Source organism: Oryctolagus cuniculus, chromosome 5, assembly GCF_964237555.1.
Source record: "Oryctolagus cuniculus chromosome 5, mOryCun1.1, whole genome shotgun sequence".
In the NCBI taxonomy this organism is placed as follows: domain Eukaryota; kingdom Metazoa; phylum Chordata; class Mammalia; order Lagomorpha; family Leporidae; genus Oryctolagus; species Oryctolagus cuniculus.
Window position 1 is genome coordinate 115,120,994 of NC_091436.1, and position 17,095 is coordinate 115,138,088.

General features: G+C 36.8%; 1 protein-coding gene across 1 annotated transcript in view; it reads right to left on the reverse strand.

The window, feature by feature from the left end:
- Positions 1 to 17,095, reverse strand: part of TINAG (tubulointerstitial nephritis antigen) — a gene marked incomplete at its 5' end in the record, with an annotated part of 113,473 nt that overhangs the window by 6,373 nt on the left and 90,005 nt on the right. Inside the window, 1 exon segment of the mRNA NM_001082786.1 lies at positions 1,776 to 1,821. Coding sequence (NP_001076255.1) covers positions 1,776 to 1,821 — 46 coding nt within the window.

Here is a 17,095-nt window from a genome sequence, read left to right on the forward strand (position 1 = left end):
GAAATCATGTAATTTGGAGCAAAATAAATGGAACTGGAGGATACCATGTTGAATGAAATACGCCAGACACAGCAAGACCAGTATTGAATGTTCTCCCTTATATGTGAGAGATAAAATATAAAACAAATAAAAATGGAAAAAAAAACTAAAAAAAGTAATTTCTAGGTTCTACTTCTACTTTCATTTTTGTGACTTTGATATGCATTGCCAAAATTCTTCTAAAAATTGTCTTTTATAATGGCAACCTCTAGTGGAAATAGTTACTTGCTGTTGTCTACTTATTTGGAATACCAGACTGGATATGTTAATAATAGTTCTGAAAAAGCATGTGCAATCGAAAGATTGTGAAAAGTAAATTCACACAAAATCTAAAAAATTCAGCATTATTTTTACATTACCACCACTTAAGCTTAATAATTTATCTTAAAGAGTCACAGCTCAAAGAAATATGGCTCCTGGGCCCATGAAATATGTTTTTGAAAATTTTTGATAAGTAGTATGCTAAGAATTAATATAACTCTAATAAAAGTAGTATAAAATGTGTACTATGTGTTGAAATTAAAATAATAAAAGAGTGTATATAAACAGACATGTATGGGCATATGAGAATGTGGGTTTGTATATGTTTACATGTACCCTCACTATGGAGCTGTATGATAGAAATGATCAAGTTCAGGATGACAGGATAACAAAACACTTTCCTCTGCGCATTCATTCACACATGCTCAACAAATAGCTATCTAGTACTGTGGGTTAAAAAAGCAATGTAAGTTAAATACATTAGTCAAATAACTTCTTATCATCTCTAAATAAATTTGTTGGAAGATGAAATAACATTCAAATTCATTTAATAGGTATCTAACACAGATACTTAATCATAGTTATTCAAATCATTGGTTGCTATTAATATCAATTGTTGGCTGCATCAATTTTTTTAATGAAGAAAATGCTTGGTTTAAATAAAAAGAAGAATCATATTTAAAAGCATAATATCATTATATGTCAACAAGACAAATGTAAATTGTGACTACATACATCACTGACTGTTTTTTCTGAGTGCCCTATGGGGAAATTTTTCCAAGTCCCTCTGAAGGTAACAAGTCCTAAAATCTAGTTTGTTAGCTATATCATGCCCTCTACTGTATACATTCAAATTTAAATTTCAGAAGTAAGATCATTCAGACTTTACACTATTTCTATAAAAAATAAAAGTTTAAAATAAAAGGACTTGGAACAACTGATTAAGTTCATTTTAATTAACTGATTATTTGAAATAATATGTTCCATTCTTCAAAATCTTTCTTATCTATAATTTTCTATTATTTTTGAAATTAGACATTGGTTCCTTCTTATAACATAAGTATGTTATAGTTGGCATGAAAAAGGGCCTTAATCCTAGGAAACCTATGAATATGATATGAATACAACAAAGATATCAAGTTGATTGACATGTCTGCATATACAAAGGAGGTTGAAGCATTACTTAAGTTTCATCCAGATGATAATAGAACAAAAAGTTGTTCTGTTGATTATCAATTTGAAAAAAAGAAAACACTGATTCTTCTTGAACATTTGAAATAATTTAAAATAATAGGTATTGAAAACAGCTATTAGTATATTAGAAATGGCTATAATGAGTCTTGGAGAAGGAAAACAATAATATAGCTAATGTTATGGTGACTTAGGATGTGACTAAATAACAGAAAGCTGAGAGCAGAGAAACAGAAGACTCTAAAGTGTTCACAGTAAGGATAGAACTGGAAGGAGTTACATACCCAAAATTTTTCCTTCTGCCCTCGTGCTCCTTTCAGCGTGCCCCACCTATAATTAATAAATATTAGCATCAAAATATTTGCACTTGAAAACATGCAAATTTTCATCCCTATATTTTTTGAATTTTTAGTCATCTCACCCTATTTTACAATAGAAATGTCATCACCTTAAAGTAATGTGCTTATACTTTTTTTCTTTGCATTGCATTTTTTATGTGTACAGAATAGACTCATCTATATCTAGATGGCTCAAAATCAAACTCATTGACCAAACAAGAAAGATCCTAGGACAACTGAAGTACAGAGGTCTTAGAGCAGTTAAAGAGGGGTTAGGCATTTTGTATAGCTGTTAAGACCCCACTTGGGACACCATTTCCCATGTTAGAGTGCCTGGGTTTGAGTCTCAGCTCTGCTCCCAATTCCAGCTTCTTGCTAATGTACACGCTGGAAGGCAGCAGGTGATGGTTCCTGTACTTAGGTCTTAGCCACCCTTTAGGAGACCTGCATAGAGTTCCAGACTCCTGACTTCTGTTGTAAGTTTTCAGGGAGTAACTTAGTGTATGGAAGATCTCTCTATCTCTGTTTCTCTGTTTATCAAATGAAATGAAAATAAATAAAAATTTAATGATAATTTTAAGATACTTAATGATAATTCCCACTTTTATACCCACCTCAAATGACAAATACATAACCTTTACAAGGCTGCTAATAAAAACCACAATGAAAATACAGATTATTGTTGCAGATGAAGTGATTTGTATAAAAGTGTCCATGCACACATTTCATAAAGTGCCAAGGTGCCTAATACATAGAATTGCTATATACACATATCTGAACGCATATGGAAGCCAAATCCCATAGTCCCAGTACAAGTTCATTTTCATTGTAGTACATAATAGTCCCTAAGGAACTTGAACTTACATTTCCCTTTTCCTCTTTACTAAATCTATTGAGGTGGGGTTTTATGAGCATATTCTACCTACTGAGGTAATGGAGTTCTGTCCAAGTTCATACAGTAGGAAATGATGAGCCAGGAAATCCACGGCTCTTGTTCTTAACATATTATATGACTTTCCCCTTACAATTATACAACCCCCAACTGCAGTGTATCCTCAACAGTATTTGCTTTAAATAGAAAACACATTGAGTACCCTCTACACGTAATTTGATGGGCTGTGAAAACATCAATTTAGCCCACATATTGCTCCATTAATTTATAACTAATATTCAAAATCCCTTAATAGAGCTGAATGTGGTCTGCCTTTACAGCACAGAGATTCCTAGGACAAGTACAAATTTGTTATCAAAATAATTCCTAGGCCGGCGCCGCAGCTCACTAGGCTAATCCTCCGCCTAGCGGCGCCGGCACACCGGGTTCTAGTCCCGGTCGGGGCGCCGGATTCTGTCCCGGTTGCCCCTCTTCCAGGCCAGCCCTCTGCTGTGGCCAGGGAGTGCAGTGGAGGATGGCCCAGGTGCTTGGGCCCTGCACCCCATGGGAGACCAGGAAAAGCACCTGGCTCCTGGCTCCTGCCATCGGATCAGCGCGGTGTGCCGGCCGCAGCGCGCCGGCCGCGGCGGCCATTGGAGGGTGAACCAACGGCAAAGGAAGACCTTTCTCTCTGTCTCTCTCTCTCACTGTCCACTCTGCCTGTCAAAAAAAATATATATAATTCCTAGTACATCAGTCGCAGAGGCTGATTTTCATAGGCTACAGAATGCAGTAAAGGCCTACAGCATGGAGATATTGTCTAAAGAGGACCATTGTTTGATAGGGTTCTTGGGGCATTGAAAATATCGAATGCATTTAGATCATTTGGCATGAGGGTGAGGGAAGAAAAAGTGATTCAGGATGGTGGGAAATCTCTAAAGAACAATTTTGCCTTCTCCTGATGCTAATAGAGGCTCAGAATGGTGATTGTACCACTTGTCATCTCTCTGTGTTCTCTTCAGCACACAGGGTATACTGTCCCAAATGTTCTGAGTAGATTAATATGTCAGTTGAGATGGGCTCAACTTCTAAGGTCATTTTGTTGTTTTTTAACTGGATTTACATCCTTGTAACTTTTATTTAAAAAGCTATCACCATTGAAAAAAAAATCAGCAATCCCAAGAAGTGCCCCCAAATATGCAATTGGTATTACCTTCAAGCGATAGGTCACATCTGCAATCACTACTCATTTTCTATTCCTCTACAAAAGCTGTTATAACAATTCAGAGAGCTTTTACCTCTCAATCAAATCTCTTTGCAGGTGGTCCACTACCAATTAGGTTAAAGTGAACTTGCAGGTGGAAGATTCTCTCTCTTGCTCACTCTCTCGTTCTCTCACTCTCTCTCTCTCTCCTCCTCCCCCTCTCTCTGTAATGGTGCCTTTCACATAGATAAAATATGTTTAAATAAATAAAATATATTTTTAAAAAATACAAAATCCAAGATTGAATAGGAAGAATCTAGGAAACCGTTTGACTCTTGAGAAGACAGAGGCAGCAGGGAAGCAATCTCTATCCAAGATCTGGTCAGGTATAATGAGAAGTTGGGGAAGGTCCTGCTTAAACCACTAAAGAGTCTCCCAAGAAAGCTCTCAATTAAGAAAGAGGTATCTTGGCATGATGAGCTGACCCAATAACAAAGCCTTGATATAGACAATAGTGGAGCAGTGGATTAAGCTACCACTTGGGATGCCTGCATCCCATATGGGAATGCTGGAAATGATTGCCACCTCTGTTTTTAATCCAAGTTTTTTGGTAAATTGCACTCTGAGAGGCAACGAAGATGGCTTTATTACTTTACAAGCCTGCCATCCACATGGGAGACTTGGCTACTGTCTTTGATTTGGCCCAGCTCTGGCTGTTGCTGCTATTTGGAGATTGAACAAAGACATCTGCCTGGTCTATCACGGGTAGAGCTTTCTGTCTCTTCACTTTTTCCAATAAAAATCATTGCTAATTGCCTTCTCAACTGCTCATTTACTTGCCATGTACTTCATTGTCAATGGAGCAAGTTCCTAGCATTCAAATCAGCAGTTACATTAATATTTTAAGGTGCTTATTTAAAACATCAGTCATTTTAAGCTCAATGAGAAGACCAGCATTCTGGTTGTTATTTTGTCTCAAAGGGACAGCAAAACATAATAATCAGGTCATCAATTAGAGGTAAGACAGGAAAAGAAAAGGAAGACAGCTGAGCCAAATAGTTTCAGAGAGGAGGATGCTACTGAAGAAAATTTTCAACAAAAGTTATTAACTTTTATGCTAAAGTCGAGTGGAAAGAAAATATCACACATTGAAAATCAACACCATAGAAGTTATTATTTGGTTGTCCTGTGTCAAATGACAAACCAGGTCCATCTGTTAAAGGATCTAATACTTGCACTGTGACCTTCAGCTATCTTTTTTCTCCTCCTTTTCCTCTCAACAGCATCTAAGATCAAAATCAAATATCCCGTAGCATTGCAATGGGGTATTGTAAAGAAAAAGACCCATGAGTTATTTCTAAATATGCTAGCTTAGAGAGACTGGAAAAAAATCAGTCATAGTGAATGACTGTGGTATCATAGCGAATTTGTGTGGTTAAAACCTTTATGTGAACAGCAATATGTGAAAATCAACTAGTACAAAGCAATATGATTCAAGTCATTCCCCTACAGGAGAGAGTTCCTCTCTTTTTAATCATAAAAGGCATTTTTCCTAATATATGTACGTCCACGATATGTGAATTGTGGTACCTTACTTTTGTTAACATTATACTACTAAGCTGAAAATTCGAGAAATACGCATATGCTTTAACAGATATTCTCTTGTGTATCCATTGACATCATGGAGGACATCGCATTCATAAATTCTCCAAACTTAACTTTTTGCATTCTTATTCTCTTCACATTTACCTCTTATTTTTTCCCCAGAAACCTTTTATTTAAGGTATACAAACTACACGCATTTCATAAATACAACTCTAGGAACATAGTGGTTATTCAAAAATCTCTGATACACAGACTAGTACCTTCTGCTGAGATTCTTCTATAACCTTGATAAGTTACAAGTTGTACCGTAAGCTCACAAGCTTGGGAGATTTTTTTTTTTTTTTTTGACAGGCAGAGTGGACAGTGAGAGAGAGAAACAGAGAGGAAGGTCTTCCTTTGCCGTTGGTTCACCCTCCAATGGCCGCCGCGGTCGGCGCGCTGCGGCCGGCACACCGCGCTGATCCGATGGCAGGAGCCAGGAGCCAGGTGCTTTTCCTGGTCTCCCATGGGGTGCAGGGCCCAAGCACCTGGGCCATCCTCCACTGCACTCCCTGGCCACAGCAGAGGGCTGGCCTGGAAGAGGGGCAACCGGGACAGAATCCGGCGCCCCGACCGGGACTAGAACCCGGTGTGCCGGCGCCGCTAGGCGGAGGATTAGCCTAGTGAGCCGCGGTGCCGGCCAAGCTTGGGAGATCTTAATGCAGGTTTTTCTTACCTTAAGGAATTCCACTTAATTTGCATTTTGTACTGTTGTTTTGAGTTTTTTCTACTTCATAAAGTTAAATTGTTTCAATTATTTGTTTTAAACACACTATTATTTTTCTTTCCTCTTAAAATGTACTGACACCTAGGAAAACGGTTTTGAAATAAACTTGGGAAGCAGCTCTCAGCCTGTGTATCACATTCTCCAGTGATGCTTGGGTACCACCTGAGTTTTCATGTCATCCTACTCAGTCTCTGGTTAGGTTTTTCACTCAGTGCACATAATCACTTAAGCTCTTCCTTCAGGAAGTATCTTATATGCTTACTTTTAGCTGATTCTAGAAATACTAGCCTTTTATATAATATGAAGTCTTTCCATGAATTTCTGCAGAGTAAGATATTAAAATACACAAAAGAATGAGATAAGATTTTGTTTTCTAAGATTATGCATGTATTTATGCCTGCTCACTTTAAAAGAGATATATTTTCAGATAGCTGTGATAAATAACACTAAACTTCCTAAAACCTTATTTTTGAGGTTGTGTCTATGTTACAAAATTAATGGACTACATAAATAATTTGGATAAGATTTTTAATAATGACCTTTTTTCTTTTCTCCCTAGGTTTTGGTAGATTTTGCCATTGGGGTCCATGCATTCAAGGGTGGTTATATTACACATGGAAAATAATAAAGTTGAAGACATAACTTTATATATATATATATATATATATATATTTCCACAAATATTCATTTAAGGAGAAGCACGGAATCTCATTATTTTATCCATTAGTGTCTCCATTTCTTCAATAACTATTGGTTAGCCCAGGGATACATCTTTTGCCTTCAAAAAGACAATAATAATGTGAGTGATACTGAGGAATGTTAAACAAAAATGCAAATAATTTGAATTCTGAATGTCATTTAAAAAATACGTCATCAATTTCTATGGGTTACAGGGAAAGAAATTAACTGAGCAAGCCAAAGACAGCTTCCTTTACAAAGGTGAGTAGGAATTTTTCAGACTAAAATGGTAATGCGGGATTTCAGGTTGAAGTTAAAGGCAAAGTTAACAGAGAGGAAAATCTCATCTCAGCCTATTCTAAGATCTGCATGTGGTCCAGTAAACAGCAATGGGAGTGGCAGGAAATAAAGAGATCAAAGCCAAAGAGATCAGGTTATAATGAGCAATCCTTGCTACCAAGCTTGATGTTTACAAAGTGGATAATTAGAAAGTCATTCAAATATCCTTCAGTATTCCTTTTATATGCTCACTTTTAAATAATTCTAGAAATAATACTTCTGCATAACATGAAATGACTTTATGGAAAGACCGTAAGATTTCTACAGAGTCAGGTATTAAAACTCACATAAAATGTGATACAATTTAGATTGTCTTTCAGAAGGAAAATTCCAATATTTGTATAGGAAAGATGGGAAGTCAAACATGAATGTATTTTAAACAAACAAGTAATGGAATTCTGAGTAGGAATGTTAATACTTGCAAAGCAAACATTATTTATTCTTTTGCAATTGTATCCCCAACACCTGAAATAGGGGTTGTAACAGTTGACACTAAATGGGTGTCTGTTGAGCCAAAGAATTGAAGAGCACCAGTGGGGGAATGAACAGGAGAATGCAAGTTGAGAGTTCTTTTTTTTTGAGAGTTACTTAGGAGTACAAGTGAGGGAGTTTGTTGGTGATCTATATGGACAGAAGAGGAGAAAAAAGGAAAGGTCAACAGTCAACCCCAGAATTTCAATGTTAAATAAGTAGGTGCATTTGGCGTTACACAGAGCTATCTTCCTGATGATCAGGTTGATTTATCATTGCCTAAGTCTGTAATTATAAAATTGTTTCATTTTCTTTTGGGCACTTCTACTGACAGCAATTAATTTAATCATTAAATTCATGGCTTTCAGGATTTCTGATAGGCAATACACCCAAGAACCAAGGAAAGTTGAGTGTTAAAAGAAATCCTAAAAGACTTTGCATAGTAAAGGTTTTATTTTATTTGATGAGATTGTTTCCTGACTAACATGTCAAAATCCTTAAAACAAATCTCACATCCATCTGAAACTGAATTTACAAAAATAAGAAAAAATGATTTATTTTATGTTAATGATATATACAGCACATTGTAGAAGAATCACCCAAAAAGAAATGTCTTTATACTCCTAAAAATGTGTTATTTCTAGGATGTTAGCATGTACTCCGTCGACTAATAATAATTCCAAATTCATTTTTTCTGGGATGCCCAATCCTGTAATAATGAATATAGAGCCAGACAGATTAAAAAAAAGAAGTCTCTAAGTAGTGGCCTTGTAAAGAAATTTTATGCAGTACACTCCATTCAAACAAGGAATTTTGGAGCAAACAAGAAGCAAATACATTTTATTAAGGAAATGAAAGTTAGATAAGATATAAGAATAAAGATACCAAATGAGGTTCAAGTCAATAAAAATGAGATGATTACACTGGATAGAAGATTTTGCTGTTAGAGTAACATTGCAGATAGTCTCTGTTTCCTTCACACTAAGACTTTAAAGATAACTGCAGTAAATATTAAGTAAAGAAATCCATGCTTTTATTCCTTAGGAATATTCTTTCAGAGATGCTTAGAAACTTCATTTTTAAAATGTGAGTATGCTGGCGAGTGTGGCAGTGTAGACTACGATACGGGAGCTATCAAAATTGCCAATTCATGCTATATCAGAGATGAATGAAACAGGCTCATGGAAAAGCAAAATAAAGTGAGAATATTCCCTGTCCCTCCTTTCATTATCTACTTAAAATGTCAATCGGCTCAGGATTCACTAAATCTGGACTCAGATACTCTTAATGATATTTCTGCCAAGAAGCAACAAATTTTTTCATAGATCAGTTAGAAGCTGATGGATATTTCTGAAAGATTATTTTTGCATTAAAAATCATACATGCATGTGTACCTAAAGTTAACCAAACGTCTAAGCAATACTACAGAGCACTTAGTATGTCCTTTATCCTGTCCTATCTTAATATCAGAAATCAAAAATACTGCAAGTATAATTATGACATGTAATTTAACCTACAAAAAGAAGAAAGGTTGTGTCCAGTTTATGCCCTTGTAAAAGTGCTGTGCTGTAGAACAGAAAGAACCATCTCTTTTGTGTTTACTGTATGGATAGAATATGTATTAAGATGTTTAAAACCATGTGAAATGTAGTGATAAAAGAGACAACAAAGACTAAAACCACCCATTACTATTAATGAAAATTAAGAAAGGTGGTAACTTAAGAAATGATACTTTAAATGAAAACTTTAGCTCATTGATGACAGGGACAAAAACGCTTTTCTAACTTCTCATAGAAGCTTAGTACTGGCAAAAGACTCAGAAATAATAGTGTACTCTAAGTCTTGTTCAACTGTGGCTCACAGGCTAAATTTGATCTAATGCCTATTTTTATAAGTAAAATTTTAATGAATACCTGTGTTCATCCATGCATGTTGTCTATATCTGCTAATGACCTGGTTGAGTAACCACGATGATATGGCACACAAAACTCATCTGACTCTAACCCACTGTCTTTATTTCATAGTTAAGAAAATAAGGCTCAAAGAGATTTAAAGATTATATGGGGGACAGCACTGTGCTTAATGGGTAAAGCCACCGCCTGCAGTTCCTGTTCAAGTCCCGGCTGCTCCATTTCCAACCCAGCTCTCTGTTGGATCTTCTAGGAAAAGCAGCAGAAGATGGCCCAAATCCTTGGGCCCCTGCACTGATTTGGGAGAGCCAGAAGAAGCTCCTGGCTCCTGGCATTGGATCAGTTCAGCTCTGGCCATAACAACCATCTGGGGAGTGAACCAGCAGATGGAAGACCTCTCTGTCTCTCTCTGTCTCTGTCTCTGTCTCTCTCTCTCTCTCTCTCTCTCTCTCTGCCTCTGCCTCTCTGTAACTCTGCCTTTCAATAAATAAAATAAAAAATTCTGAAAAAAGATTATATGGTTAAATTTTGACCAAATTGTCTAAGAAGCAATTAATAGCAGAAGTGTTAACAACTAGGACTAGGGTTGGAAATTTAACCTAGCATTTAAGATACCAGAAGCCCACATCAGAATGACTAGGTTTGAATTCCAGTTCTGCCTCATGATTCCAGCTTCCTACTAATGAAAACCAAGATAGGCAGCAGTGATGACTCAAACAATTGTGTTCCTGCTATCTTTGTGGGAGGTTTGCATTCTGACTCCTAGATTTGGTGCAAGCCTGGTCTGGCCAGTGTGGAATTTTGGGGAGTGAAACAGCTTCTCTCTCCCTTTTTCTTTCTCTCTCCCTCCACCTTCCCCCTTCTTAAATAATAATATAAAATACATTTTTTAAAGACTATGGATTTGTCTCTCAAAAAAAAAAAAAAACCTACAGTTAGAAGGAGAGATTGGAATTATGGCTAACTGTGTTGAGGAGGAAATATAATGATGGGTCTTAAATAATTTATAGAAATTTTCAATGGTAAATAGGGCATATCTGAGAGAGAACAGCATACCATAATTTAGGAATTGGGCCTTTATACATTCATAGAGGAATCATAAAAGTTTTGAGAGTTAAGAAGATGGATTAATAAATAGGATAAATAGGAAAGTATGATGTTGGAGGCAGACAGAACAGTTAGATCATTATAGGAATATGCTAATCAGACTTGCATTCATCACATCCAACAGTCTCATTTGTATCCAGAAATATAATGAACATAATTATTACACTGATGAGGCTGGAGAAGAAAAATATGTAATGCATTTATTTTGAGGATCAAAATAATTCAACGTTGTCACTTAATATCAAAGGTAATATGCATTCATCATTTGCAAAATTTGTTTTTCTGTGACCATTTCCTTTTTAGTGTAGCATAGATTTGGCTGACCTCTTTTGCTTATTGAAATACTAACATCCTAGATGCTTCTGTGCAGAGTAGACATTACACATTGCCATAGAAACTAATGCCTTTTTAAAAAAACCTCTTAGTTCATTCATTCATCAGAATTTTGATAGATAACATATTTCTGGAGCATAGGATAAAATCTTGATCCTAGATTCTGTAATGGTAACCTTGTATCATGTGCTGCATATGAATATGTTGTAATCACTCTGCAGTGCTGTCTCGTTCAAGTGACAGCCAATCAATACTTAGTCTGGTTGACAAACTGAAGTCTTGTACAAGCCACTTTACCTCTTATCCTTCATGTCATCTTCCATTACCTCCAAATCTCAGGAAATTCATTTACATAGAGTTTCCCGAATATTCAATTGAATTCTATAATATGTAGAATTTTGAAGAAAACATATGCCATAGGTGTATTAGATTATAGACAAAATCATTGGGGCTGGCGCTATAAAACCACCACCTACAGTGCTGGCATCCCATATGTGTGCTGGTTCAAGTCCTGGCTGCTCAGCTTCTGATTTAGCTCTCTGTTATTGCCTGGGAAAGCAGTGGAAGATGGTCCAAGTCCTTGGGCCCCTGCACCCGTGTGGAAGACCCAGAAGAAAATTCTGGCTTCTGGCTTTGGATCGGCACAGCCATTGCAGCCATCTGGGGAGTGAACCAGCAGATGGAAGACCTCTCTCTCTCTCTCTTTCTCTCTCTCTATCTCTCTCCCTCTGCCTATCTGTAACTCTGCCTTTCGAATAAAAAAAATCTTAAAAAAAATAAAATCACTCCTCAAAAATTAGTATAACACTGGAAGATAGCATAATAGTAGAGTCTTTAAAAATTCCTTTATAATCAATAAAATCTGAACTATGCACAGGCATTAGAACCACTTGAAAACCATTTCATTAAAATTTTAAAGCAATACCTCAAAATTTGTATAACCAATTGCCCTCAGTTCACTATAAAACTGATTGCCTAACATTTCAAGATTCTTCCACCCACCCATCTGTTCATGTAATTACATACTTTCTTGATGTTTTCAAATTAGGATTTTATTATGTCTAATCACAGGGATCTCAAATAATTCAATTACAAAAATGTTAAAGTGTGGGTGGCCAACATCGACCACTTGTATGGCTTTCTTAGTACAAACAAAATCATGCTATCTAAAATCATGAAAAATTTATCATGTTTACCAAAGAAATTAGTTGTTCCATCGTATAGTCACATTTCTCATTTCTTTATAATCTTTACTCAGCTACTTACATTCTTAAAGTAAGCTGTATAAAAATAATGCATTGAATAAATAAATGTAAATGTACATCTTATCACAGATAAGTATTCATTAATACTATAATTAGAATCATCTCCAAATTATATATAGTTTTTAAATTAGAAAAATAGATTAGTAAAGAAAAATTTGAAGAAATCATTAACTTAAAAAAATGAAAGAAATCATAAAGTTAGCAGTCAACTAAGTGGTAGACATACTGTCCTTTAATCCTTTCAACAAAACACTGAGAAAATTGTTACAATCTCAAAGAAATAGCTAATAAATTTGAGATGTAGAGGTCTTAAATAACCAGTCTTCAGATCACCCAGCAAGAACAGAAACTAACCTTGATTCCAGTGCCTTTGTTCTTTATATTGTACAATACTGCTTCACACTCAATATTAGTACTGCAGTTGATTTAAAGCCAAAAAAGCATCACATACACACACACACACACACACTCATCGATAAGTACATACACACACAACAGTTTTGTAAGCAACACCTTTTTTTTTTTTTTTTTTTTTTGAGATGGGCAGAGAGACACACAGAGATTTCCCATCTGTATGTTCACTCCTCAAATGCCCACAATGGCCAAGGCTGAAGCCAGGAGCTAGTGTCTCCCACTTGAGTGGCAGGGTTCCCTATTTGAGCCATCACCTGCTGTCTGCCAGTGTATGCATTATTAGAAAACAAGAGACCTCGAATAGCTAAAGCAATCTTGTACAACAAAAACAAAGCCGGAGGCATCACAATACCAGATTTCAGGACATACTACAGGGCAGTTGTAATCAAAACAGCATGGTACTGGTACAGAAACAGATGGATAGACCAATGGAGCAGAATTGAAACACCAGAAATCAACCCAAATATCTACAGCCAACTTATATTTGATCAAGTATCTAAAACCAATTCCTGGAGCAAGGACAGTCTATTCAATAAATGGTGCTGGGAAAACTGGATTTCCACGTGCAGAATCATGAAGCAAGACCCCTACCTTACACCTTACACAAAAATCCACCTAGACCTAAATCTACGACCTGACACCATCAAGTTATTAGAGAACATTGGCGAAACCCTTCAAGACATTGGCACAGGCAAAGAATTTCTGGAAAAGACCTGAGAGGCACAGGCAGTCAAAGCCAAAATCAACTATTGGGATTGCATCAAATTGAGAAGTTTCTGTACTGCAAAAGAAACAGTCAGAAGAGTGAAGAGACAACCGACAGAATGGGAAAAAATATTTGAAACTATGCAACAGATAAAGGGTTAATAACCAGAATCTATAAAGAGATCAAGAAACTCCACAAAAACAAAACAAACAACCCAATTAAGAGATGGGCCAAGGACCTCAATAGACATTTTACAAAAGAGGAAATCCAAATGGCCAACAGACACATGAAAAAATGTTCAAGATCACTAGCAATCAGGGAAATGCAAATCAAAATCACAATGAGGTTTCACCTCACCCCGGTTAGAATGGCTCACATACAGAAATCTACCAACAACAGATGCTGGCGAGGATGTGGGGAAAAAGGGGCACTAACCCACTGTTGGTGGGAATGCAAACTGGTCAAGCCACTATGGAAGTCAGTGTGGAGATTCCTCAGAAACCTGAAGATAACCCTACCGTTCGACCCAGCCATCCCACTCCTTGGAATTTACCCAAAGGAATTTAAATTGGCAAACAAAAAACCGGTCAGCACCCTAATGTTTATTGCAGCACAATTCACAATAGCCAAGACCTGGAACCAACCTAAATGCCCATCAACGGTAGACTGGATAAAGAAATTATGGGATATGTACTCTTTAGAATACTATACCGCAGTAAGAAACAACGAAATCCAGTCATTTGCAACAAAATGGAGGAATCTGGAACACATCATGCTGAGTGAAATAGGCCAGTCCCAAAGGGACAAATACCATATGTTTTCCCTGATCGGTGACAACTGACTGAACACCAAAAAGGAAACCTGTTGAAGTGAAATCGACACTATGAGAAATGGTGACTTGATCAGCATAACCCTGACTGTTAATGAACAACTTAATACATTATCCCTCTTAGTAGTTTTTTTTGTCTGTTCTACTTAATACGACTGGTTTAATTCTGTAATTAATACACGGTTATTCTTAAGTGTTGACATTTAACTGAAATGTGATCCCTGTTAAACGTAAGAGTGGGAATAAGAGAGGGAAGAGATGTACAATTTGGGACATGCTCAAGCTGACTTGCCCCAAATGGTAGAGTTAGAAACATACCAGGGGACTCCAATTTAATCCCATCAAGGTGGCATGTACCAATGCCATCTCACCAGTCCAAGTGATCAATTTCAGTTCACAATTGATCATAATGAAAGGACTAAGAGTCAAAGGGAGCACATAAACAAGTCTAGTACCTGCTAATACTAACCGATAGAATAAATAAAGGGGAGAGTGATCCAACATGGTAAGCGAGATACTCAGCAGACTCATAGAATGGCGGATGTCCTAAACAGCACTCTGGCCTCAGAATCAGCCCTAAAGGCATTCCGATCTGGCTGAAAAGCCCATGAGAGTATTTTAGGCATGGAAAGCCAAGACACTCTGGCAAAAAAAAAAAAAAAAAAAAAAAAAAAACCTAAATGAAAGATCTCTGTGAGTGAGATCCCAGTGGAAAGAACAGGTCTTCAAAGAAGGAGGTACCTTTCTCTGAAGGGAGGAGAGAACCTCCACTTTGACTATGACCTTGTCTAAACAAGATAAGAGCCAGAGAAGTCAATGGGCTTCCATAGCCTTGGAAACTCATGACTGGTGCATAGGGAGATTACTGATGCCATAAACAGGAGTGTCGATTTGTAAAGTCAACAACAGGAGTCACTGTGCACTTACTCCTCATGTAGGATCTCTGTCCTTAATGTGCTGTACATTGAGACTTAATGCTATAACGAGTACTCAAACAGTATATTTCACTTTGTGTTTCTATGTGGGTGCAAGCTGTTGAAATCTTTACTTAATGTATACTAAACTGATCTTCTGTAAAAAAAAAAAAAAAAAAAAAAAAGAAGTTATCAATTCCCAACTTGACTCTCACTGGGATTAAACATGACAATAAGTCTGATCTGATTTCATCATCATTTAAAAAATCATTTATTATTTTTCGCTTTATGTTTCTGTGTGGGAGCAAACTGTTGAAATCTTTACTTAATGTATGCTAAACTGATCTTCTGTATATAAAGAGAATCGAAAATGAATCCTCATGTGAATGGAAGGGAAGAGGGAGTGGGAAAGGGGAGGGTTGCGGGTGGGAGGGATGTTATGGGGGGGAAGCCATTGTAATCCGTAAGCCGTACTTTGGAAATTTATATTCATTAAATAAAAGTTAAAAAAAAAAAAGAAAGCTGAAATAGGGAGCCGAGCTCTGGCTTGAAACCAGACACTCCACTATGGATGCAGTAATAATAATCATCTTAACAGCAAAGCAAAATGTAAACCCCTGTGACCATTTATGAATATCAAGGAAGATTGCTAAGAATTATTTTTAAAACTCCTCTCCTGAAGTAGTTGGTTAGCCTAGTGGTTAAGACTCCCACTTCTCACCAATGCAGACCTTGGGAAACAGCAGTGATGGTTCAGGCAATTGGGTTAGTGCCACAGAGGTGAAAGGCTTGGATTGGCTTCTTGGCTCCTGGATCCAGTCCCACCCCAACCCTGGCCATAACATGCATTTGGGAATGAAACAACAGATAGAAGCTTTTACTTTCTTTATCTCTGTATCACTCTGCCTCTCAAATTTTTTTAACTTTTATTTCATAAATATAAATTTCAAAAGTACAACTTTTGCATTATAGCAGCGTTTCCCCACATAACGTCCCTCCCACCCTCAAACATCCCATTTCCTACTCCCTCTCCCATTCAATTCTTCATCAAGTTTCATTTTCTATTATCTTTATATACAGTAGATCAACTTGGTATATACTAAGTAAAAATTTCAACAGTTTGCACCCAAACAGATACACAAAGTATAAAGTACTGTTTGTGTTCTAGCTTTACTGTTAATTCGCATAGCACAACACATTAAGGGCAGAGATCCTACATGGGGAATAGGTGCACAGTGACTCCCGTTGTTGATTTAAAAATTGACACTCTTATTTGTGGCATCAGTAATCACCCGAGGCTCTTGTCATGAGCTGCCAAAGCTATGGAAGCCTTTTGAGTTCACCAAGTCTGATCATATTTAGACATGGCCATAGTCAAAATGGAAGTTCTCTCCTTCCTTCAGAGAAAGGTACCTCCTTCTTTGATGGCCCATTCTTTCTGCTGGGATCTCACTCACAGAGATCTTTCATTTGGGTCATTTTTAAAATATTTTTGCCACAGTGTCTTGGCATTCCATGCCTGAGAAACTCTTATGGGATTTTTAGCCAGATCTGAAATCTTTAACGGCTGATTCTGAGGCCAGAATGGTGTTTAGGGCATCTGCCATTCTATGAGTCTGCTGTGTATCCTGCTTCCCATGTTGGATCGTTCTCTCCTTTTTAATTATATCAGTTGTTATTAGCAGACACTAGTCTTGTTTATGTGATCCCTTTGACACTTAATCCTATCATTATGATCAATTACAAACTTAAACTGATCACATTGACTAGTAAGATATCATTGTTACATGCCACCTTGAAGGGGTTGATTTGGAATCCCTAGCATGTTTCTAACTCTACCATTAGAGTTCAGTC